At 36.6% G+C, this 25126-nt stretch overlaps 1 protein-coding gene and 1 long non-coding RNA gene across 3 annotated transcripts; one reads left to right on the top strand and one right to left on the bottom strand.

Annotated features, from left to right (window-relative positions):
* Window positions 1-4938: 4938 nt before the first annotated feature.
* LOC103414308 (AMP deaminase-like) lies at window positions 4939-11910 on the bottom strand. Its single transcript, XM_008352706.4, has 20 exons — window positions 11319-11910; window positions 10284-10477; window positions 10167-10185; window positions 9597-9737; window positions 9236-9411; window positions 9042-9093; window positions 8753-8880; window positions 8497-8676; window positions 8253-8320; window positions 8028-8170; window positions 7771-7832; window positions 7390-7503; window positions 7013-7153; window positions 6423-6575; window positions 6273-6326; window positions 6087-6197; window positions 5787-5960; window positions 5628-5708; window positions 5420-5518; window positions 4939-5335 (listed from the first exon to the last, which is right to left on the bottom strand). Exons 1-20 carry the CDS (start codon window positions 11815-11817, stop codon window positions 5267-5269), a joined length of 2658 nt encoding a protein of 885 aa, XP_008350928.1. The 5' UTR covers window positions 11818-11910; the 3' UTR covers window positions 4939-5266.
* A 6760-nt stretch (window positions 11911-18670) lies between these two features.
* On the top strand, window positions 18671-20557 carry LOC139190291 (uncharacterized). Of its 2 annotated transcripts, none has more exons than XR_011574410.1 (4): window positions 18671-18817; window positions 18912-19003; window positions 19503-19569; window positions 20347-20557. It is a non-coding gene; the product is annotated as an uncharacterized lncRNA (long non-coding RNA). The 2 variants fall into 2 exon arrangements; XR_011574411.1 differs by having other exon boundaries at window positions 19488-19569.
* The last annotated feature ends 4569 nt before the right edge of the window (window positions 20558-25126 follow it).

The following is a 25126-nucleotide window of genomic DNA, read 5'->3' as shown; positions in this document are numbered from 1 at the left end:
TACATCTTGTGTTATTTACATTTCTTGCAGATTCATGATCGGATTTACGTTGTTCTAAGACCTCCGGTTTTGTGCATCAACATATTGCATGAAGATGGATAGTACATCAGACTTATATCTCAGAGGATAAAACCAACAATATTTGGTAAAATCATCCACAAATATGACATACTACCGAAACCATCTTGAGACACTATAGGTGAGGGTCCCCAAACATCTGTATGGATGAGTTCTAGTGATTCCCTTGTGGTACATGTAGGGGATACAAATGGTAGTCTAGAACATTTTCCTAATGCACAATCTGAGCAAAAGGATTTATTTGTATTCTGTAAAACTAAGATACAAGAATGAGAAACTAGTTTATTGATAATCTTGACTAAGGGTGACCCAATCGTCTATAACAAAGGTTCCTTAAAGCTTTTGTGGTAGCAGTGAGTGCAATCTGCTTGTCAACAATTTGAGAAGAGTGATGAAATGGATAGAAACCATGTTGGACATGACCTTTAAAACGCATTCTCCCCAAAGAAAGATCATTCACAGTGAAGTGAGAAGGATAAAGATGCATGGAGCAGTGATTATCAATTAAAAATTGATTTGTAGAGAGTAGATTATGTTTCAAATCAGGCATATATAACACATTCTAGAGTGCAAAATTGCTATGTCAATTGTTAATAGAAAAAGAACCAGAGTGAGTGATAGGCAAACCTTTACCATCACCAATGTACACTTGTTCATGGCCTGTGTAAGCTTTAGGATTCTAGAGAGTGGCATAATTGTTGGTCACCGGAGTCAATAATCCATGTAGGAGAAAGATTAGAGGTGCTGGCAACCAATGCCGATTGAGATGACTTGCCATTATAGTGAGGATCCATACGATGAGGACAATCACAAGCTTCATGGTCAAGTTGACAACATATTTGACAAGAGAGTTTCTTATTGGATGAAAAATTAGACCGAGCTCCACGATTGTAACGCTGATTGTTGCCTCGATTGAAATTATTGAACCTTTGATTATTATTTAGCCTGAAATTTCCACGATTGTTGTGGTTGCCTCGATTGAAATTTTGATCCATTCCACGGCTTGGAGTGTTGAAAGAAGATGAGTTTTGAGTAACATATCCTTGAGAGGTAAAGTGAACAGGCAGAGGAAAAATACTAATGGAGGTGTTGTAGGCCTGAAAGGATGACACTGGTGCACTTTGCTTGCGATTATTCAGTTGGATCTCTTTACTGAGAAGCAAACCATGTAACTCATCAATTGTTGTGGAACCAAGGCAAAATTGAATTGCATCCATAAAAGAGTCAAATTTTGGAGGTAAGCCATGAAGAATCACATAGATTAATTTAGAATCTTCAAATGGAGCACCAGTACTAGCAAGAGCATCAACGATTTCCTCAGTGCATTGTAGATATTGAGCAACATTGAGATCGCCTTTGGTGAGACTGCAAAGGCGAGATTGGAGTTTGTGGATTTGAGAGTGTGATGAGGCGGTAAGACGCAACTCCAATTTGGCCTATAGTTCTTGAGCTGAGGAAACTTTAACAATATAGGGAATTAGGGATTCAGAGAGAGTTAGTTGATCCAGATGAGAATGTTTTGATCATTATCAAACCAAGCAACATACGCCAGATTAAGAATGCGATTTACTGAAGAATTAGTAATATGGCGCCGACAAAGAGCCATCAATCAAACCTGTGAGATTATATTGACGAAAAATTGAAGCAAAGAGAGCACTCCATATTATGTAATTGGTAGTGGTGAGCTTAATCAAAACCATAGAGTTGATGTTCTGAATTGTAATTGAAGCAGAGTTTGAAGAATTAGGGTTTGAGGATGCAGTCAGAGGAAGAACATGAGAATCCGATGCCGATGAAGGAGAGGCTGGTGAGAAAGACATAGAGGAGAAGAACTCAGAGACGATCAAGATCGAAGACGATCAATATGCAAGAAAGCATAGAGAGAAGCACGCAAATAGAAGCGGGAAATTTTGGATTGAAGAGAGAGAAGTCTTGAGATGTCGGCGGGTGATACCATATTAGGAAAATATGTTTTCATTTCACAAATGAATAAAGTTACACTTTTAGTATATATACAAATTGTGTAGGCTAACTATGTCATAACAACTTTCCAACTAAGAGAAATCTTATCATAACAAACTAATAGCACGTTTACTAACCCGTAATCGGAATGAGAATAAGGAATTCGATTCCGATTACGGATTATACATGTGTTTACTAAAATTGGGAGGAATCAAAAGTGCATGGGGCCCACACAAAAAATGGAATCCAATTCCTGAAATTGGAGGATTTGGATTCCCAACATATACAAGGTATTTGGATTCCGGATTGCCCAAGCAATCGGAATGATAATTTTTTTCCCTTTATGCCCTCACTCACTTTCATTATTTCCAAGATTATCCTTTTAACCCTAGACTTATTTTTCTTTTCACCCAACTCCTAACAATTTCTTTCCATATCCTTCTAGCTCATTAAGCATAATTTTATGCTCATTCACATTATGCACAACTCCATACATATGTCGAAGAGAAAAAACTACAACTTGAGCGAGAAAATTTAGATATTAAAGTCAATAATTAAATTTATAAAAAAATAAACAAAATCATTTTAGTATGTCTATGAAATAAAAAAGCAATTTAATTTTTTCTTACTATTATATACTATATCAAATTTTATAAAAAAAAAGTATATAAAATATTTGATTTGAGACAAGGGCATTTTAGTAATCATATTGGTTTATATTCCGATTCTGCTGAATTAGTAAACAGCTTTATAGAATTGTATTCCGATTTTGTACAGTTTTAGTAAACAACTTCGACAGGAATCTGATTCTGATTCCACCTCATTTCAATTCCTACTCAATTCAATTCCTCTCAATTTGATTACGGATTAGTAAACGTGCTATAACAGTTTTCCCTTAACCTCTAAGTATTATCCCTAGAAGATGAGTTTACAATATTGCCCTTAATAAAAAGTTTGGGGCACAATAGAAACACAATTTTTATGGGTAAATATGTTGCTACTCCAAAAATTGTATACTTTTCATGTCATATCCCAGCCCGGGGCGGATCACTTCCCGGGCCTGCTCCACCACCGTAGCACGATATTGTCCGCTTTGGGCTTAACATTTCCTCATGGTTTTGTTTTTGGGATCTGATTCTGATTCCACCTCATTTCAATTCCTCCTCAATCTAATTCCTACTCAATTCAATTCCTCTCAATTTGATTACGGATTAGTAAACGTGCTATAACAGTTTTCCCTTAACCTCTAAGTATTATCCCTAGAAGATGAGTTTACAATATTGCCCTTAATAAAAAGTTTGGGGCACAATAGAAACACAATTTTTATGGGTAAATACGTTGCTACTCCAAAAATTGTATACTTTTCATGTCACATCCCAGCCCGGGGCGGATCACTTCCCGGGCCTGCTCCACCACCGTAGCACGATATTGTCCGCTTTGGGCTTACCATTTCCTCACGGTTTTGTTTTTGGGAACTCACGAGCAACTTCCCAGTGGGTCACCCATCCACTGAGTGACCTAGCCTCCTTCTCGCTTAACTTCGGAGTTCTTACGGAACCCGAAGCCAGTGAGCTCCCAAAAGGCCTCGTGCTAGGTAGGGATGTGAATATACATTTAAGGATCACTCCCCTGGGCGATGTGGGATGTTACAATCCACCCTCCTTAGGGGCCCGACGTCATCGTCGACACACTTCCGGCCAGGGATTGGCTCTGATACCATTTGTCACATCCCAGCCCGGGGCGGACCACTTCCCGGGCCTGCTCCACCACCGTAGCACGATATTGTCCGCTTTGGGCTTACCATTTCCTCACGGTTTTGTTTTTTGGAACTCACGAGCAACTTCCCAGTGGGTCACCCATCCTGGGAGTGCTCTAGCCTCATTCTCGCTTAACTTCGGAGTTCCTACGAAACTCGAAGCCAGTGAGCTCCCAAAATGCCTCGTGCTAGGTAGGGATGGGAATATACATTTAAGGATCACTCCCCTGGGCGATGTGGGATGTTACATTTCAGCTATTTTTCTCTTTAAAAATATATAATTAAAATTTTAAAAGAAATGTTAAGGAGATTCTCCTAACAGTAGGATTTTCTATAGATTTATTGTCAACTCAATATTTTGTACACTTTTTTATAATATTAGCGTGAAAAATTAATGTTAAACTGTGTAGTAGATGAAAGTTAATAGAGTTTCACTTTGAGAAAATCTCTTTAGCATTTTTCAAATTTTAAAGTGTTAATAGTAACGTCTTTTAAATTTTCTTTCTGACAAAAGATAATGTCAGCAACCTAAACTATTAGTTGTAATGATTGTTTTCGCTAAAATACATAGACCTATTATTTGTTTGACACTGCAGTAAAGTGTCATTCGCCTTTTTGTGTGTTTTTGAATGTTTTCTGATTTGGATGAGTGAAAGAGTGACTTAGGATTTGGTGGTTTGACGGTCTGACACCGAATGTAACCGTTTTGAACATTGTATTTGTGATTAGTTCTTCCCACTGATGAGAAATGCCAGGAGGATCCTCTCCGGATCCCCTTTACGAGGATTTAGGATCCCTTTACGAGGATTTAGGAGATATTCAAATCGTGTTTATTCATCGTATATCGTGCAGTTAATTTTCGTTAAGTACTATTCATATTTAATTTTAAATAAAAGTATTTAAAATAATTTCTGACCGCACGATGTACGATAAACAAACACGATTTAAGAATCTCTAATCCTCACAAAGAGGATCCGGAGAGGATCCTCATTCACATAGATCCGATCCTAATTTACGGACCATGGAGCCCTGAAAAACTTACTTGCAACCGTTGTAGGCACCGGCTGTGCGTCCACCGGAGCTTACAATCGTTGCAACACAAAAATATGGGAATCTAAATCGGAAGACAAACATCATAAACATTACGATAACACATCAATCAAATATAATTAGGGTTGGTTTCTTAAAGCTTGATGGTAGAGGTTTCGTTAACAGTGGCAGAGGATGATTTCCAGGGACTCGGAGCCTATAGAAAGCCAACGCCTACAGACTAGAACAAAACTGGATCAATACTTTCCCCTACGTTTCTTCCTTCAAAACTTGTGCGCGACTTAAATTAGTACCGCCCAATTTCGGTTCAAAATCAGCTGAACAAGGGCCTGGGGAAGTTTTGACGTCGGCGCTAACTAAGCACCGTCATTCCATTGGAATCGGACTGCCAGGAAGAAGCAACACTTTGGTACATTTGCTTCATGGATCTACTTCTTCCGGAAACCTCGCTTTTCCTGAAAAGATATACTGTACTTCCTCCTTCCAAGTCTGCAAAAAGCGGATCATTCACCATGAAAAAGTGGAAGCGGGAGGGACGGACGGACTTTGGAGAAGTTAACCATAAACAGTTACCTTATGTCTAAAGGCAATCCTCGAAGGGGGCACGTTTGACTTCTGCATATCGTTTCCTTCAGGTCCTCTCAGGAAGTACTTGCTACCAAGCCAATGCGCCTGCACGAGGAGAAAAAAGGAATTAATCACGGTGAAAGCCTTTTAAGGTATAATTGGATGGTACATATTTCTCAGGAACACAGAATTTTCCTTTGGTAAATTTCCTCACCTTTGCTACATGTGAAAATCCTGATTGATAGACAGAATTTCTAGCTATCTCGCAGAGGTCACAAGCACTGAGCTTCCATACCTGCATCACACTGATTTGATAAGATGCACATTACACGGCCACGACTATGAAGACTGGCAAAGATATAAATCAACAAACCTGTGCTGCAACACTATATTCTTCCACAAGTGGTTCTTTTGTCAAATGAATTTGGAGAGGATCATCACTTGAAAGTGAGACATTTAGACCACGTTGGAAGAACATAGGAAAGGGGTTGCGATGGTAATCCAAGAAAAGGGAATTGTTGCTCAAAGGTGACATTGCCAATCCAACCTACATTTAGAGGTGGTTACTAATTGTATTGATATCACATATAACGCAGAAGCAAAGGTCAATAGCAAATTGGAAATGAAACTAAATGGCATGGACAAATAAGCGAATCAAGTCACAAGAGCTAACCTGTGCCAGATAATACAGATACTGCAAAACAGGGGTTTTCCGAAGAGTAACCCCATGCGAGATATTATGGCATACAAGGAATCCAGCAGCCAAATGGTCAACATCACCCGCCTGTATGACATAACAATCATGAGATCACAACCATCACTAAAGAGTAATACCTGAGTTTAGGCTGCAGACAATAACCTCTCCACAGTGAGGCCGAAATTTGATTGTTTGCATTCCTTTAGATTCACGCAGCTGAAACAAAGGAAAACAAGAGAGCGAAACCAATTTCAATATCACCCAACTATAATTGATCATTGATTTCATTTAAAAGGGTATGAAGTTGCTAACCTTATTAAGAGTGTACAAGTTTGCATAGCAGTAATATGCATAATAAGAGTATGCAGGATTGAATTCATTAGTCCATTCTGATGGTGTTGGCATATGTTTAGTTGGACGGCGTTCTGGTTTACTTTCATCATCTACAATGTCAAAACCCACCACCTGTTTCAAATGGATTGCCACGTTAACACATCTGGTATAATTATTGTAAAGCTACAAGTATTAAGATTCCCATCGGCTGGAAATTTATGGTGGATGACTTTAAGGGTATAGAAGGTTCATCCTTTATTGTAAATGATTGCTAGAAGTTATCACCTTCTACGTTGTAAAACTACGGACTGTCGATACTACAGACCTCTACCCAGTTTTTTTGTAGAATTCTTCACTTTGAGTATTTGGGTAAATGCATGTTCATTCAAGCATAGGAAACATAATATTTTCTTGATTTAAGAGTCTTTTACCCAACTAAAACCATCATTTAAGTTATTTCAGGGGATTTGATCATGAAATTCTCTCGACACACAAAACCATCTAGCACAACTCTAAAATTGTATTTCTAATGGATAAGTGGCATCTATGTATCCAGAAGATTGACCAACCTGCATCAGGAACAAATGTAGTTGAGGATGGGAGTTTGGATCAACTGTAGCTTCAAAGAGTGGCACGAACACATTGTCTAAAATATTCTGGAAAGAGGTGACAATTCCCATCTTTTTGTAGATATTGTACAACCGTGGTAGCTGCAAATTTTGATTATTACTAAACCTTGTGAGGTCATGTAAAATAGGTGCATATTGATAAGCCAAATTCCAACCACAAATAGGCGCAGGCTATATCTAATGATATGAGCCCAGCGCAGTAAGAAAAAAGCCATCAATAGTACAAGATCCGCAGGGCAGACAGACAGTTGACCACTCACACAACAGAACAGAAAAAGAAAGTAAAGAAAAAGATAAAATAAGAAATATTTAGATACCTGTATTAACCAGACAGCATTCTCACTATAAATTTCATTGTTAACAAACCAACTAGCCAACTGATCCCACTCACTTTGTTTTCTTCCATAAACTGAAATCCTGTACTCTGCCATCTGAAAAAAAGATGAATGATATAAAAAGTTTACTAACAATCTTTCTTTATAAATAACTCATACAAGTACAATATTTCCTGAAGTTTATGGGCATTCATCAAAACATACCATTACATGATAACCTACTTAGAGAAATACTTTACTAAAATTAGCACAGGGAGGGGGAGAGGGTAAGAGAGAGAGAGAGAGAGAGAGAGAGAGACCTGAACAGATAATTTACGTTTTCCAAGACCATATAAAGTAAATATAAAAGTTCAAATAAAAAACCTGGTATTTGCTGGCTTTGAGATCTGACAAAACTTCTTTTGTTACTTCTGCTAAAAACCGCCCTGCAATTTTTACAAATAATCAAACCAACTTTGTGAGACACGAGCAAAAGGAATAGAATAAGATGAAGAGAACGGTGCAACATATGTTGCGTTGCATTAGGATGCAGTTGATTTTGAGATGCATATCCTTCCCAGCAGAAAATAGTGTATATGAAGTTACTGAAATCAAGGGCTTCACATTCATTGTGATCATACCTTGGATAAGATTGTCCTGCTTCAAGAATATCTCACGAAGTCTGCTCTGTCCACATGGATTATACTTTAAGTTGAATTTGTCAAATCGATGGAAAGTACTCTTATCCGCATGAACATCCAATAAGTCAACATTCAGGTCATGCCTAAAATGCAAAACACGTCAGTTACAGAGAGATAGAGTCTATAATTGACAGATACCTATAACACGATCAAGGTTAACCGTACCCTGTCAAGTCCAAACTCTCAAAAACTTCCTTGAGTGTAAGATATTTTCCATCTCTGAATATGACAACCTGCCCAGTTTAAGTTGTGCAGCATAGTAAGGAAGTAAAATTTAACTGTTGTTGAGAAACCAAATGGCCATGGCTTCTCTTTACAATTTAAATCCATGACCAAAAATAACAATGCTGAAACAAATATTCAAAGCAAGTTCAGTAAACGAACAACTATAAAGGGAATAAGTATCTACCTCATCAGGTTCTTTTTTTAGCTTTGACTTGATGAATGAGAGGAGATGCTTCTGGTTCATGCAAGCAGAATGATGCACATGTGTATCAACTTTTCTAACATTGTAAAAATCACGGTGTGGTGCACTCTTCTGAGCTAAAAATTCCATATCCGCATTTAGCAACAGATGAACACGAAATTTCTGCATGATGTTCAGACAAGTCATAAATAAAGACCAAAAACAGATGCTAAGACAAACACAAATTTAATGAACCAACCTCCTCAAGAAATCGCAACCTATGATGGCATGCAGAGCGAACATTTCCAATAGACATAACTTTCAGAAGATAATGCATATCCGTGAAAAATTCCGTTGCACTTGCAACAGGGAATACATCTACAGGGTCTGCAGAAAATAAATTCTAGTAAAAGGTAAGCTCTTAGAAGGCAAGATTTCATCGCTCAAGTAGCTAAAAATACTCCCACAAGAGTAAGCCCATTTGACAAAGTCAGACACCTAATAATGTATCACTTTTACTAAACTACAAATTAAATTTTAGTGCTTACCCTTTTCACTCGCATAAACATGTATGACACCATCTTCCATCCTAAAGCAATGCTGCAAGAAAAGTTTGAAAGAAATAAGGAATTAAACAAAAACTTAATGACAAAATAATTCAGTTGGACACTCAAAATCCCTACAGATTCTACATGCTGCAAGGAAGGAAGGAAACATTATAAATGAGCAGAGAATGACTCACAGTTGATGCTTCCACAGGATCAAAATGAAATGGGTCACTTTTCTTCTCTGGTGCAATAGAGTCTAGCCTAGCTACCATCCATGGAGCAACCTCTTCCTTGTAAAGATACCTCTTACGCAGATCCAAGCATTCTCGAATCATCTTATGTACTTCCTCTTCTTCTTTGCTTATTGACTCTGAACATAATTGTTTCAAAAAATCACAATGGAATCACAAGTTATTAGCCATCATTCAATGATATATTTCGTCATAGGTTATGACTAAATGTGTGTTTTACTTCACTTGCCACAAAAGCAGCCTTTCTATGATTACAAAGTCAGAATCGAATATGCTGCAACATTAATGAAGTCATTGGAATTACCATGCATTGATGAAGTCATTGGTATGCTGGTAAAATTTAGATCCTTCTTCACCAAGTGTGCTGAAGTTGTATCTACCTTTCCATCACCTTGACGATCCACAACAGATTTTGCTTCACTTAATGTCATTTGATACATTTGACCTAGTATAAAATTCATAACATCACTTTTATGTAGAAGTGCAGAAGAACTTTGAAGGTATGAATTTACATCCTGCAAATCCAATTACTAGTAAAATGGGTTGGTTCTAGATGCTTTTGTTTCATCAAGAAGGCCATATACCACGCAAAGTAAACATGTATCATGTATAGAGAGATTCTTATGTGCTGCAGTACAATCTGTTGATATTTTAGCCGTACACACACTACAGTTCTCATTTCAAAAAAGGTTCCAGGCAATTTCTACATTTCTTACTTTATGATAAGTACAGTATTGGCATTCATTATAGGATGATTATTTACAGTATCTATTTCGTCATTGTCAAGAATGGATTCTTTATGAACATGGCATGACCAGGTAATTGTCTGAATCTATTGGTTTGCACCATTGCTTTCAAGCCTTCACATCTGTACCTTCATTTTGGTAAACTGACTGAAAACAAAAAACAAAATATAAAATAATGATCATTTTCCAATAAGCATCAAGGCAAAGCATAGGAAAAAATAAGCTAGGATTAAAGGCACACATACAGTTATGGAATTATCTAAAGCATCTGCATTCCCGTAGTTGAAAATATCGTCATCTTCATTTGCATACTCAGTTCCTTCCTCGTCGGAGTCTCCAATACTTTCGAGGGCATTTCCAGCCTGGGATCTCGGAGTCATTAGCCTACCAATTGGTGTCCTTGTATTGGTACTAGAGTGAGTAGCAGACTGACCGTCTCCTACAAAAAGCAAGATGAAATAAAAACACAATGCTAATTGGGATTGATCAAGTATCCAAAACCCTAGAGGCCACATTTGATGCCTAATATTGGATTGGATTAGATAGCTCACTAAATTCAAGAAGAAATGAATGCCAAGTTCCAAGCTTTGTCCAATTTGAAGGTAGAAGATGGATTAGTGAAGCTGGAAACTTATCCCTTCTTATCCCAGATTGAAAGTATGCAGTTTTCTTCGTGACTAATCCATTTTCTACCTACAATATTTTGAAAGTTGGCGTCCATTTCCAATCCTAGTCACATTTTACCAAAAAAAAAAAGTAATTTTCTGAAAATATCATTTCCTATGAAAAATGTCTGCAATTTAAGGGGATGTATTCAATTAGGATTTTGAGGGATTTTAATTCTTTTAATGAATCTAGGATTTTAAGTGATTCTCTAAAATTCAAGATGTATTCAATTAGAATTTTAAGATAGTTTATTAAAATCCTTAGAAATCTGGATGTATTCAATTAGGATTTTGAAGAAGTTTATAATATTTCAGGTGCATTCAATTAGAAATTGATTTTAAAGAATTTGATAAAGTTAAGAAATTAGAGGACTTGGAGAGATTTTGTAGGGTATTTTAAGCATCCACAAATCTCATCTCTCCATGAGATTTCGAGGGAATTGAATCAAAATTTTATATGAAATCTTTACAAATCAATTACACTTTGTAAAAATCCATGGAAATCCATTAAAGTCTCTCAAATTCTCAATTGAATACCCACCTAAGTTAAAATAAAAAATAAAGAGAATTAAATTAAAATATTGAGAAATACAAGTGGAAGCTGAGAACGCAAACCGTTTCTCTGATCGGTCCGAAGAAGCGGAAGCCCGGAGGGAATGAAATTGAGCTTGTCCAACGAAGAAGAAACCCCTGGAGATCCAAAATTGGGTGGCCGATCGAACCTAGCTTCCTCTTCCACCCAACCGCCGCTCCTCATAGCCACATTGGGCAGCGAAGAAGATATCCTATACGAGTGAAGAGCCTTATCTTCCACCGACCTCGGCCGCATCTTCCGATCAATTGCCACGTCAGCGACCTCGCCGTCGGAATCAAACCCTCGCTCCTCTTCGTCATCGTTGTAAACTTCTTCCTCTTCGGCTTCAACCGCGGCGCGGTTGCTGGAAACTCGATTAGGCTTGCGGCGGAACTCAATGAGGCGCTCGAGGACCTGATCGACGCTGCGCTTGTGAATGTAGAAGGCGGAGATGGCCATGAGGGAGGCGCCGACGAAGGCCGCCATGGCTAAGTGCACAGAGGAAGCCGAAGGAGCTGAGGATGCGGAGGACGAGTCCATCGGAACTCGGAACGCGGACTCTGGGCACGTTTTGTTCGAATAAAGCTTCTCAGCTGAGAGTTAAGGACGAAGGAGTAGCGTACGAATGGCGGTCGTTTGGTAGACTGGGCTTTTATAGGGAACCCGAGGGTTTAAGAGTGGGACCCAGGACTATAGCCAATGTGTCGAATAACCCGATATTGGTGGGACCCATGGTCCACGTGGAGTGCGTATGTTGTACCAACTGTTTAATATTTGAGTTAACATTTTCATCCAATGGTGAAAAATAAAAGTGGGCTTCGGACTGCTCCAACTTGGTCATACGGCCGGGCTTTACTCGTCATATTTTTAAATACCAAAGGTTTGGGCCTTGCATATGAGGCCCTGGCCAGCTCATTCGGCCCAATGTAAATAGATTTTATTAATTTAGTTTGTTTACTTGTACAATTTACTAGATTCTTTTAACAAATTAAGTCATTTTTTGTTCAATTAATAATTTATCATAATTCAATAAGAGGTTTTATGTTTTTTTTTTTTTAGTAAATCGATATTTTTACACTAAGAGCAGGGGGAATTTGGCTAATGCACACAGTGGGTAGCCTAATTTGGTATTGAATTTGCCATCTACAAGATTCAAACCTAAGACATCTCACTTCCGAGTAAAGAACAATACCACCATACCGTAGTACTGAGTGGCTATGTTCAATTTTCAACTTTAAAAAATTATATTTTTTTTAGTTAAATAGGTTGCGAGCCAAAATTTAACCCGTCTGAGCGGTCCGTTCATAGGCTCGAATTTTGTCAACACTTGGACTAAGGCCTTACATATTTTAAATAGGGTCGGGCCGGTTGGCTTAGTCTAAGGATGGGCACAAGCTGGGGCGGGCCCAAATTTAGAGGAACCATACCTTACCTGTTGTAAATAGTAACGGGGCGGGCCGAGCCGGGTAATGGATTTTGTGAATTTGGAACCGAACATAACCCGGCTCGTTTGAAATGGGACAAAATGGGTCGGCCCACGGGTCTAATATCGTTGACATCACCAGAGCTCACCAGATTCGGCAAAAAAGATCTAGGAATTGTCCAGGTTAGAATCAGATCTATACCTTCACCAAATTAAATCAAAACCTTCCAAAAATGATGGAAATATTCTATTACGTTCAATCCAAGAAGATTTGGGTTGAAATTGGCTTCGAACTCTACGAAACTCAGCTGGAGTTTATGACCGGTTTTTGGAAAAATGCTCGTAGGCATTCAGAGGATAAGAATCCCGATTCCCACTTATATTCCATTCAAAATTCATGTAAGAGTCTAGAAACTTACCAACAAGCTCATAATTTCTATAATTGGGGTTTAAATCCGTCTCTGATTCGCCATAATTTGGATGAGTCTCCCATCCGAATTCTGGAGAAATTAACAGTGATGAAATAAAGGTTAAAACCCTCAAATTTCATCCCAAATCCCAACATACATCACTACATAACTCAAACATGTACAAATTGGTACGAATTTGGACGAATGACTCACCAAAATTTGATGAGTTGGCCTAAGGTTCTCGGGCTCGAGAGTTTACCAATGTCGCAACTTCAGATCTTCCATGCAAGCACACAACATGATCTTTAAGCCACCCAAAAACTTATTTTGGTGGTTCCGATTTGAATCTGGCCAGGAAAATAATGGTTGTAGGTGATGGTTTCTCGGTGGAAATAAGAGGGTTTTGCAAAGTGAAGGTTAGAGAGAGAAGGAAATTCAGAAAATAAGGGAGAGAAATCAGACTGAGAGGGTGATGATGGTGGTGGACAGATGAGAGATCGACGTCTAATGATGATGGTGGCGGACAAACGAAAGATCGATGTCTGTGCGTGAAATGAGCCAGGATGAGAGACTGAAAGAGTGAGGGAAAAGGAAGCTGAATAAATGAATGGATATTTGACTCTGACTCAAATTAGGACATGCTAGAAACAGGCCGGACCGGGGCCCGTCCACTCCTTTTTTAATAACCACCCTACCTCGCTAAATTCGTATACCCGCCCTACCTTGCCCCGTTTTGTGTTCTGAAATTTTGGACCCGCCCCTACCCACAGGTCCTGGACCCATTTGCCCACCCCTAGCTCAATCTAATAGTTTAACAATAGCATTGCGTTATTGCTTTTCTAGTGTTCTCACATTTTCTGTTATCTTTTGTTGGCATTGCTTTATCTTGTATTGGTTGTTTAAGGTTTTGTTTGATATGATTGTTATTACGGTCAGGGTTAAACTTTATGTCCCCTTTGACGGATTGTACTTTTCTTCTTTTTTTAATAGATATACCTCTTTGCCATTCTCATGATAACAATACTGAAGTGGGAATGACTTTGTGGTTTTCGGAAAAAAATAAGGGTTATCAGTAATATACTACTTGAGAGTCTGAGACTTGAGTTAACCATGTTGATCTTTCACGAGACAAGTGCAGATGTGATTGAGTTACTCATTTTGTTTGCATTGGGTCCTTAACTAATCACCATCTGACGCCAATATCAAGCAATTATTAAAGTTGAATCATTTCATTGGGTACGTATTGTATAAGTTTGTATCCTCCGAACACAATAATTTGTGGAGCATAATATTCCTTAGAAAAATCTAGGGAGATTATGCTTTCAGACCATATTTTGCAAACCAATAATGTGATGGTTGATGTTTAGTTGAATATCAGAGTGCGCCACAAACAAGACTACAAAATATAATATTATTAAACAAACAAGAATGCCGAAATGACTACAAAACTCCAAGAGGTTACATTGTGAATGACTTGATAAAATAAACTAATACAATCATTACTATATATAGTGAAAACTAAAGCAAAACCCTAATCCTTAGTGGGCAAGAAACTCCAATATCCTTGACCCACAAGAAAACCATAAACAATAATAAAATAATAACTAATTTTCCAACACCCTCCGTCAAATTCATGGCGGTACATGTCATGAGTTTGCCAACAAGCAGATACAGATGCAAGCTCCGTTAGGTGGACACGACAAGGCAAGCTCTGTTAGGCGAACATGATAAACGAGCAAGACAAGCTCCGCAATAACCATTCTCACATTAACATGTGAGCCCTAAACAAACCAGGCTGACAGAGCTTCAATCAACAAGGCCTAACTAAAGGCCTTCAAACAAATCATAATAGCCCAACATATTATGGGCTTTATACCCTTTTTTTCTTTTCTTTTTTCCTTTTTTTTTTCTGTTTTCTTTTTCTATTTTTTTTCGTTCTTTTTCTTCTTTTATTTCCTTTTTCTTTCTTTTTTCTGTGCGAACAAGTGCAAACAGCGACGGCGAGACTTTTGGTTGCATGCGGCAGGTGGTGGTGACAGCGTTCGATGGCGATGGCATTATGGTGCAGCGGTTATTCCAGTGGGTTCAATAGATTCAACTCATGAGAGTCGATTGAGGGTACGAGACTAGTCGGTGCGGGTACGAGACTACGGCAAAGTATAGAGCGAGGGCGAACTCGATTTGAGTTAATGATTCTCGAGTCGAGCAGCGGATGTAAGATTCTAATGCGGTTCAAGCAGATGGTGAGTGGATGGTGTTAGGTGGCGGCGCTGAGCACAGTCAGGATGGTTCAAGTGGTACAGGCTGAAGCAGAAGGTGTGACAACAGGTTCCAAGACTGAGGTTCTCAGGTCTGGGTTATGGCAAAAGGCGACAACGAACTGTGACAGATACAGGGTCTGCGTTCTGGGCTTCAAGCAACGCGACTTGGCTTTAGACTTCCAACTAATTTTTTTTTTTCAAACAAGAAAATCCAAACCTAGAGACGAAACTGATACCCAGCAAACAGACAAACAAAAACATATACTTATCAAAAGCAGATTAAACCTCGAAATGATCAAACATGCTCTGATACCAAGTTGAATATCAGAGTGCGCCACAAACAAGATTCCAAAATAGAATATTATTAAACAAACAAGAATGTCGAAATGGCTACAAAACTCCAAGATGTTACATTGTGAATGACTTGATAAAATAAACTAATTCAATCACTACTATATATAGTGAAAACTAAAGCAAAACCCAAATCTGTAACAAGCAAGAAACTCTAATATCATTGGCCCACCAAAAAACCATAAACAATAATAAAATAATAACTAATTTTCCAACTGGATCTTCTTTAAATTATTAAAGAAATAATCTAAATATCAACCGTCACATCATTTAATCTGTAAAATATAGTTAAATGATCTATCTAACATTACTGATATTAACGGAAAGTACACCTAGAACACGGGTCCTCGATCTCTTCTCAGAGAGAGATTGAAAACGTGACCAAAGACCTACTAATAATGCCATTAACTTCTTCCGCGACATGAATGCCAGCATGCATGATACATTAGTTGACACCTTTCGACCATAGAGATCGATCTTCTATATCAGAAATTACATATTCATTACAAAATGAAGATTAAGGGCGTCGAGAGACTCAAAACCTTTTAAAAATTTATGTTGGACCTTCATCATTCGATATACAAGTTATTTTAATTTTTCAACACTCTAATCTCCAATTCCCCACTCCCCTTCAAGATTATTTTGAAAATTTCAAAGTCATTTCAGATACTTTATTTTGTGGACATGGACGACAGCAATGGGTTGTTAAAGCTTGCAATTAGTTAAAATTCATGTTAGTGAGCCTAATGTCCTTTTTAGTAGTTGACAATAAATGTATGAAACGAACCCGACATGTTCTTTTTACCAGCCAAAAGTTTTGGATTCATGCCAAAGAAAAGTAGAGAATTCGTGAAAAGGATGTCAAAAGTCTTAAATCAATTTATTCCCCACCCTAGGTGTGTGTATATATATATATATGTATGTATGTATGTATGTATGTATATGTATGTATGTATGTATGTATGTATGTATGTATAAGAATAAAAATTAAAATAAAAACCTTGTGAAAAGGTCTCAAAAGTTTGAAATAATTCTGAACATAAGTTATGTGCATTGCGCATGGTTTATTTTAGATGGAAAACTTAACAGAGTTAGGTGAGATGACAAATTAATGATTTTAGAAAATTAATATGAAAAATTACTTTAAATTTTAGTTCATATGACAAATTGAAAAAAAATGTGTAAGTTTATACAACATTTCAAAAAAAAAAATTATCTTCCATAAATATATCCGAGTTAATATGCACTTCCTGTATACTGTCAATGCTCCTAGCTCTTTAGTATATATATTCTCAAATATTATGATATAATGGATCTTAAAGCTAGTTAATTGAGATATATATAAATAAAACAAAATTCATATGCTCATAAGGATTTGGGAGGTCCCAATTACTTTTTCTTATAGTCAAAACAAGTTCATCGCGGGAGTCATGATCATAAAATCAGGACTAACTACCAAATTTGTTGGATGCCCACCCATGTCGTTGATCTATATATCCAACTTAGTTGATCAACATAATGCTTATTTTACATATGTCTTATACAATGTTTCGGTTAATAGGTTAATTAATATGCATGCATGAACAGAGTCTATTTAATAATCATTTCACTTTAAATTTTTAGTTTTCATTCTTGTTAAAGATAAAAAGAAAATGTATAGATAAAAAATAGACAAAAAAGACGGAGGGAGGAAAAAGAATGCATGAAACAAAAATTTGAAAACGAAAAAAGAAATTGTTTTCAAGTTCTAAGTTTTAATAATCATTGTGTGTACAATTTTATATACATTTCATCCATTTATTTCCTCAATTATGTCTAACAAAAGAATTAAATCTAAAAATTAGAAACACAATATTGTGGTCCCTCTCTTTTTAACTTCTTGTAACAGCTTCAGGTACCACTGCCAGCAATTTTTTGAGGGACTTGTTATTGTGAATGACAAGAAGAACAATAATTGGTGGATGTACAGAAGAAAAAGTTGTGAATATTTTGGTGCCAGTCGCTTGTGTACGAACGGTGGCGGCCGAAGTTCGTCATGACACGTCATGGAGAGATTTTTCAGGATGATCGAAATACGGGGTAATATATCACGTATTTTTTTATAAAAGTGATGAAAATTTTTACATTTTAAGTTATTAACTTTTTAACATACATACCCCATCATTTGCATAGTGACATGTGATGTATCACCCCGTATTCCGGTCACATTGAAAAATCTCTCCTTGTCATGGGACTAATTTTCAACAATACGTACGTGAAGTTGCTACAATACATAATTACGTGACGTTGCTGCATTCCGTATTAGCAATGCAGTATTGGACAAAGAACATAGTGTGTTAGTGAACTCATTTTATATAAAGGGTAATGCTAGGGAAACTAAATTTGGAGACTAAATTTGCAAACTAAATGATATGTCACCAATAAGAATAAACATGTTTATCAACATGTAAGTAATAAACTAATCATCAACTTCTATATCCTTTAGTTTTTAACTTTTGTCTACAAATATTTAGTCACCCTAACTTACTCTTTATACAAATCATTCTTCAAAAGTTGGGTGTATAAAAGACGAACAACCTCTTATCCTAATTTCCATTCCAGCATAAGCTCTGGCACACGTTTGCCTGATAGTGATTTGAACCTTCTTATTTTTCTTTACTAATTGTCAAATGACAACCACAATGATCGAATCAGAATATATAAATTTATAATGTGGGAGTATGTGTCACAGCCCATCCTGAGAATTAATTATCGTGGTTGTGAAAAGACAGATTTACCCTTGAGCGTTGGATGTGTGTTTGTGTTTTGGGTTAAGGAATTGGGTCAATTAGTTAAATTCCTAACTAATTGGACCCAATTAGAACAAATGGATTAACAAATTTGATTGGTGTGTATTTTTGGACCACACACACATCCATACCCTTTTCTCTCTCTTCTCTCCCGTGCTATCTCTCCATCTCTCAGACTCTCTCTCTCTCCTTCTCAGCATTGTGTATGGACAAACACCAAAACTCATTCAAACTTCGTAGATCAAAGACGTTGAAGGTACCATCGTGTTCCTTGCAAGCTCAGGAACACATCTAGACCATTTTCAGGTAAGGACAGCTTTGTCTTCACGTCAAAACCATAACCCTGATTTGGGGTACTGTTCATGCAAACGTTAAATCTTGTATTTTTGGAAATTTCAAGCTCACAGGAAGCTTAAGGAGGTCCTCATGAGTCTCGAGGTACTTCGTTGGAAGGAAATGGATGTTGGAGGGCCGAGATCGAAGCTATTCTAGGTAAGCCGAACTATCGAGCTTTCCCTAGGAAAAATGTAGCAGTTTTTAGGTCTTAAAACTATTATAACGTGATTGTGGATGTCCCTAGCTTCATGTTGGTACAAATTTCATGAAAAATGGTTAAGAAACGAGCGAGAATAGACGTTTTAAAGTTTTACCCAGTTTTTCGGCAACCGGTGACTCGCCGGAGAAGATGACGGCTCGTCAGTTTGGACGGAATATGCTGAAGCTGTCAGTCTATTTTAACAGAATCTATTAGATTTTAACGGAATATTCCCTAACGGCAGTTAGGGAATCAGTTAGTGCGCCTGCATGTGGGCCGCTCGTGAGGGCGCGTGAGCCACAGAAAAATTATTTTAAAAATATCACGATGTTCGTGAGGTTGTGTAGGTCACGTTGGTATATTCAAATACCAAAATTAAGCAATGTATGAGAAGTTATTAGCTAGTTTTTGCTTATGTGCTTTAAAATAACGTTTTTATAGTTAATTTGCATATAGGTGAGACTTATCCCGAGGACGAACGTATCCACGGGCGACTCGGGGGCTACGACCCTTCGACATACCAGTGAGTAGGCTTTTGTTTTCAGTATATATTTATATACTTGATATATTTCCTATAAATGCATTTTTTTAAGGAAAGTACGCTTTGAAATAATATGTCAAATGCTTTTATATTCTGAATATGCATTTCATTGTTGCATATATATATATATATATATATATATATATATATATAAATGTGGTGCTGTAAAGGCACAGGTAAGTTTAGGTAAGTTATGTTTGGTTATATGAATCATCGATAATGTGATATGTGACTGAATAATGTTGAACTCATAAAACTGCACCTAAGGTGAGTGTGATTTAGCCAGAGATGTGAAGTACATGCCTGTTTATTTACGTCACCTCCCACACGATATGCTCATATTGGATCCAACTTAAGTGCACAGTCTTGTCGTACAGACCCATTTTTAGTGGTTCCGACTTATGTGCAGTATATTGTCGTATAGATCATTGTAGTGACTCCGACTAGATTGACTTTTGAGCTATGAATTCAAACGTATAGACTACCGCAGGGGTTCTGGCGAACATATCATATTTCTATGAAATCATTCTTACCTGGATTGTTTACTTTGTTATATTTTGGCATGGCATACATATGAATATGATTATGTGAAGCATGAATTGAATTGTTATGATTTCATATATATGTATATGCTTATATCTTGATTCTGGGAAAATTATACATGTTTTACAGCAAGGGGTTAGATATGTTGATAAATGAAATGATTTTGTAAAACAATTGTTTTTGCCCACTCACGTTTTCTGTTTTGCGCCCCTCCAGGGTTTAAGTAAGCTTGTTGTTGGTGGTTTGAGGACGTCGGCAGTTCTGACTTATCTAAATAATAGTAGGACATTCCTGGTACTGTATAACTAGTACTTGTCCTATTGGACTGCACCTAGACTTTATGCTATGATTAGGAGTGTTTACTATTGTAACTAACTCCTATCACTTTCTATTTAGTAGTGCACTCTAGTAATTTGGTTTTCAATTATTCGTATAATTCTTATCATTATCGCTTCCGCACTGTGCACATGGCTACGTCATTCTCATGTGACGGCCAGCATGCCTTGATCTCGGTCGGGGTGTGTCAGTATGAATGTTTCAAAAATTGTGCTCTTCTATATCATGTTAGACGATCTTCAAATGAGATATTAAATTTTAAACATAAATTTAAAATTTGACCGCCTATGTAGCATTATGATATTTTTAAAGTTTCGCTTACTATCCGATATGTCAATTAAACAATTGTTTTATTACATTATTTTTTTTTCTTAAGTTCTGTTTTTAATTTAAGTTTTAAATATATAAATAATTCATGATAAAAATTAGAAGAAATAAAAATCCTTTAGTAAAATAACTGAACACTAATAGCCTTCTATTAAGAAATTGCAACGGTCACCAAAATAGGATAATAAAAGAATTCGTTGATTAAAAAAAAAGAAGAAGAGGTAGGATGAAAGACAAATTGCAACAGCCACACAATTAACAATTAATTATAATAAATGTTTAAACTATAAAAAAAATTAAAATTTAATTAAAAATTATTTGAAGCTGCTATTAAATTTGACAACAACTTCCTATGCTGCCATTTCATGTCATGTCACATAAGAATTGACATTTTTCTTTCATTGGAAAACAGTAGTGCTGTCTTTTTTCTACTATTAATGTTGACATTAACTTTTTTGACATCTCCTTTAAGAATGCTTTTTAGAGGCCAAAAATCAATTAACATGTGCAATTCAATCAATGGTAAAACTACTTATTATAAGAGAAATTTAACAACACGAGGGTTTCGATGTGAAACATATGCTTCAACAACATTGACAATGGAGTTAATGTGCTATCACTAATGTAGTTCAAATTCATCTTTGGCGAGAATCTAACATAACACCTCTCACTTATAAGTGAAGATGAATAATATTAGACCGTAATACTAAGTGGTAATAATGACATATATGTTAGCACATGGAAATGAAATGATTTTATTTTTATTTATAATTTCAAGAATGGGTAAGGACTAAATTAGAGTAGGGAAGGGACAAGTCGTCTAGTTGTCCTTCGTAAATTGATTCAAAGAAATTGTCTCATATCATAAATTGTTACATGTTAATTGTTGATTTGCTTAATACATAAAAGATGGCTAAATCGAGAAATTTTTTGTTATGACGGGAACATGAGTGATACACCACTTGTTTTTATATAAGTGGTGAAATTTTTTATTTTTTAAGTTATTAACTTTTAGTACATATATACCACTATTTATATAATAACATATAGTATACCACTTTATATGCCGATCACATTGAAAAAATTTCTCGACTAAATGATCTTCAAACTAAACCAAATGATTTCTTTACATAATATTAAAGCAAAACTTCCCACTTTAATGAGAATGTGGTAAGTAATACATTTTCTTGGAAATAGTCTTTCGTTTCTCATTCCCTCTTGATTCGCATTCCTTCTTGTTGATTACTTTTTCTCTCTTCCAAAACTTGAGTTATTTCTGCCACTCAATATTATGGTTTGGTAGTATTTTTTTTTCATTTGTGAGTAATAGGTTTTAAGTTTGAATCTCGTAGACGGCGAATTAGATATCAAATTAGATTGCCTATTGTATAGTTTAGTCGAACTTCTCATTCTCTTTAATGTAAAATATATCGTTCTATTAAAAAAAAAAAACTTGAGTTATCCCCTCCCTAATCCCTATCACACTGTTTGGGCTTGGTTTTGACACATACTTTTTATAGATTCTAGATTTCAAATGTTATATATTAATTGAGGAACTTGTCAAGTCAAGTCATCCACCCAAATTGCATTACTTGCAACTTGTGTTAATATTGTGGGGGTAATTAGATTGATCAGCTTTGTTATAGTGACTAGTAACTTAGTAGTAAGATCATCTTCAATAAAGAGGGCTAAAAATTTAAAAGTTAAAAAATAGCATGATTTTCTTAAAAGCTCATCTTCAACCGATGGCAGGATTATAGTACTATGGAGCCCAACAAACCATTATTTGGTCAAAATGGCATCAAGTTGGTGAAATGTAGTCCCCCTCCCTTTTTTTTGAGCCAGCTCCTTAGTTGTAATAATTAATTCAAATTCAACAACTATATTTAAAAGTATTCAAAGGTATTTTAATTAAATTAACCAATAAATTTAGAATATAAACTTAAAACTAATAAATTATTAAGGATGTTCTGTTTAGCCTTTTCGATTGAAGATGATATACGAGTAAGATCAAACCCTGTTCCTTTAAAACTAAACTTTTGCTGGGCTATAATTTTGGACGAAGCTATGTTCAGCCATTTCAATTGGAGATGGCCTAACTACCTAGCTTAAGGTCTTGCACGAAGAGGATACCAAAAGTATAGACTCAGATCAAGAAACTGTCAACTACATAAATATTGTTCAAGATGATATATGAATATGAACCGACCTTATTCATCTAAAAATAATTTTTTATAAAACTATAATTCTGAACAAAGTTATACTCAACCCGTTCGGTTGGAAATGTCTTAACTACCTAGCTTGAAGTCTTGCATGAAGCATAGACCAAAAGTATAGACTCGATCGGATCCAGAAGCTGTGAACCACATAGATGGGCCCTAGTAATCTAGTAAGGTCACATGATAATAAATTATTGGGTAAATTACATAGTAACCCCTCAGGTTTGAGGTCTATTACAACCTCATACAACAACCCTAGGGTTTGAGGTCTATGAAAGTGAAATGTTTTAAAGATGTTGTATGAGATTGTAATAGACCTCAAACCTGAGGGGTTACTATGTAATTTACCCTAAATTATTTGACGGATGTTAGAGCAATAATTGGGCACAGTTGCCGGATCACATTCCGGAGGGCCACGGTAAGGTCAAAAATTTAACGAATGTTGACAGCTTTCTGAACTTTCACTTTTTTTTTTGGATTAATTTTTGTTTATTATCTTAAGTTTCGTGGTTTTCAATATTTAGTACATGAAGTTTTTTTCATCCCAGAGTCATACCTAAATTGTTAATTTTTGGACAGTCTCATACATCTGTTAAGTTTGTTAACTGAGGACATGGTGCCGACGTGAACAATTAATAAGCTCTACATGTCAATATGGGCCTACTTCAATATTAAAAAATTTTAAAAATTAAAAAAACACAAAAAAAAAAAAATTTAAACGTTTGTACCCATCTTCTTCCCCGCACCCTCTCTTTCCTTTCCCTCTTCTGCAACCCCACTCATTCCCTCCCTTCTCTCTTCTACACCTGCACCACCACCCTCCATTCTCTCCTTTGCAACCCGTACCCACCCTCCCCGCACACCCAACCCAACAAAACCCAGTTGACCCAAATCCCTAATTTGGATAAATTCCCAAATCCCTAGTGAGGACCTCCACCATCTCGCTCCCGGCAAAGCAGTTCTTGATGATTTTCATCTTCATCAGACGGTCCTGAATCGGCAACTTTAGCCGCAACAACCTAACTATACCGATCATCTGGTCCATCAACTCCCCTTCACCCAGATCGTCGATCCGTAAATCGGCGGCAGAGGCGCCTCGTTGGGACATTTCGAGCTAAGAATTTCCTTCAACTGCTGGTCAAATCCGCCACTGTTCCTCAGCGAGTTGAGCGCCACTAGCCCTCCGAACTACTTCTCGTTGAAGAAAATCTGAGGTACAGACGAGCAGGGGAGAAAGTGGACACATATGTATGTTTGTGTTTTTTTTTTTATTGGGTTGGGTGTGCGGGGAGGGTGGGTACATGTTGTAGAGGAGAGAAGGGAGGGTGGTGGTGCAGGTGCAGAAGAGAGAAGGGAGGGAAGGAGTGGGGTTGCAGAAGAGGGAAGGGAGGGAGAGGGTGCAGGGAAGAAGATGGGTACAGACGTTTTATTTATTTATTTTGTGTTTTTTTTTAAATTTTTAAATATTGAAGTTGGCCCATATTGACACGTTGCGCCCGGTAATTATTCACGTAAGCGCCACATCATCATTTAACAGAAGTTCTAACGGAAAACTTAATAGATGTATGAGACTATCCCAAAATTAACACTTTAGGTATGATTCTGTAACGAAAAAAACTTCTTGTACTACAAACTTAAGGGTAGTAAACAGATATTAACCCTTTTTTTTTTACACTCATTTTCTAATTTTCCTTTAATAGTTTGTACAACTCAGTAGCACGAAAAATTCGAATAAAACTAAATTGAAGAAATTTTAATTTCCTTAACTTGCCAATTTAATGAATAGAAAGTCATACTATGTACCAGGGGTCCGAACTACTTAACACAAATCCCTCGTTCTCTTTTCATTATGTGCACGAAAGTTCAAATTGTCTATTTTTTAGATCATCTTTTAAAAATTAATTTTGTTTAGAATTAATCAAATCTAAAAAGTTTAGGCATCCAAGAAGGAGAAGCTCCAAGTTCCAACCAGCCGAAAAAGGAAAAGATCCCATGGGTCCACATGCTTGTTTGGTTTGAAATCACCACAGTTTTTTATTTGTTTCTAATATTTTTTTTTTAGAATAACACTTGATTATTCAAAGATGTATACGAATTCTTACTTAAAAATTTTC

This window comes from Malus domestica, chromosome 13 (assembly GCF_042453785.1).
Source record: "Malus domestica chromosome 13, GDT2T_hap1".
NCBI lineage: Eukaryota > Viridiplantae > Streptophyta > Magnoliopsida > Rosales > Rosaceae > Malus > Malus domestica.
The sequence above is the reverse complement of the archived record's forward strand: the minus strand, read 5'-3'. Positions and strand labels throughout refer to the sequence as shown.

Bases quoted from the DNA above. Each gene is read 5' to 3' on its own strand.
- LOC103414308 (XM_008352706.4), bottom strand. From the start codon at position 11,817: ATGGACTCGTCCTCCGCATCCTCAGCTCCTTCGGCTTCCTCTGTGCAC. The intron at 7,154-7,389 runs GTATCTAAATAT...CAAAATTTGCAG, and splicing joins ATGCTGTCTGGTTAATACAG to CTACCACGGTTGTACAATAT. The intron at 6,327-6,422 runs GTTAGCAACTTC...CCTTTGTTTCAG, and splicing joins ACTTGTACACTCTTAATAAG to CTGCGTGAATCTAAAGGAAT.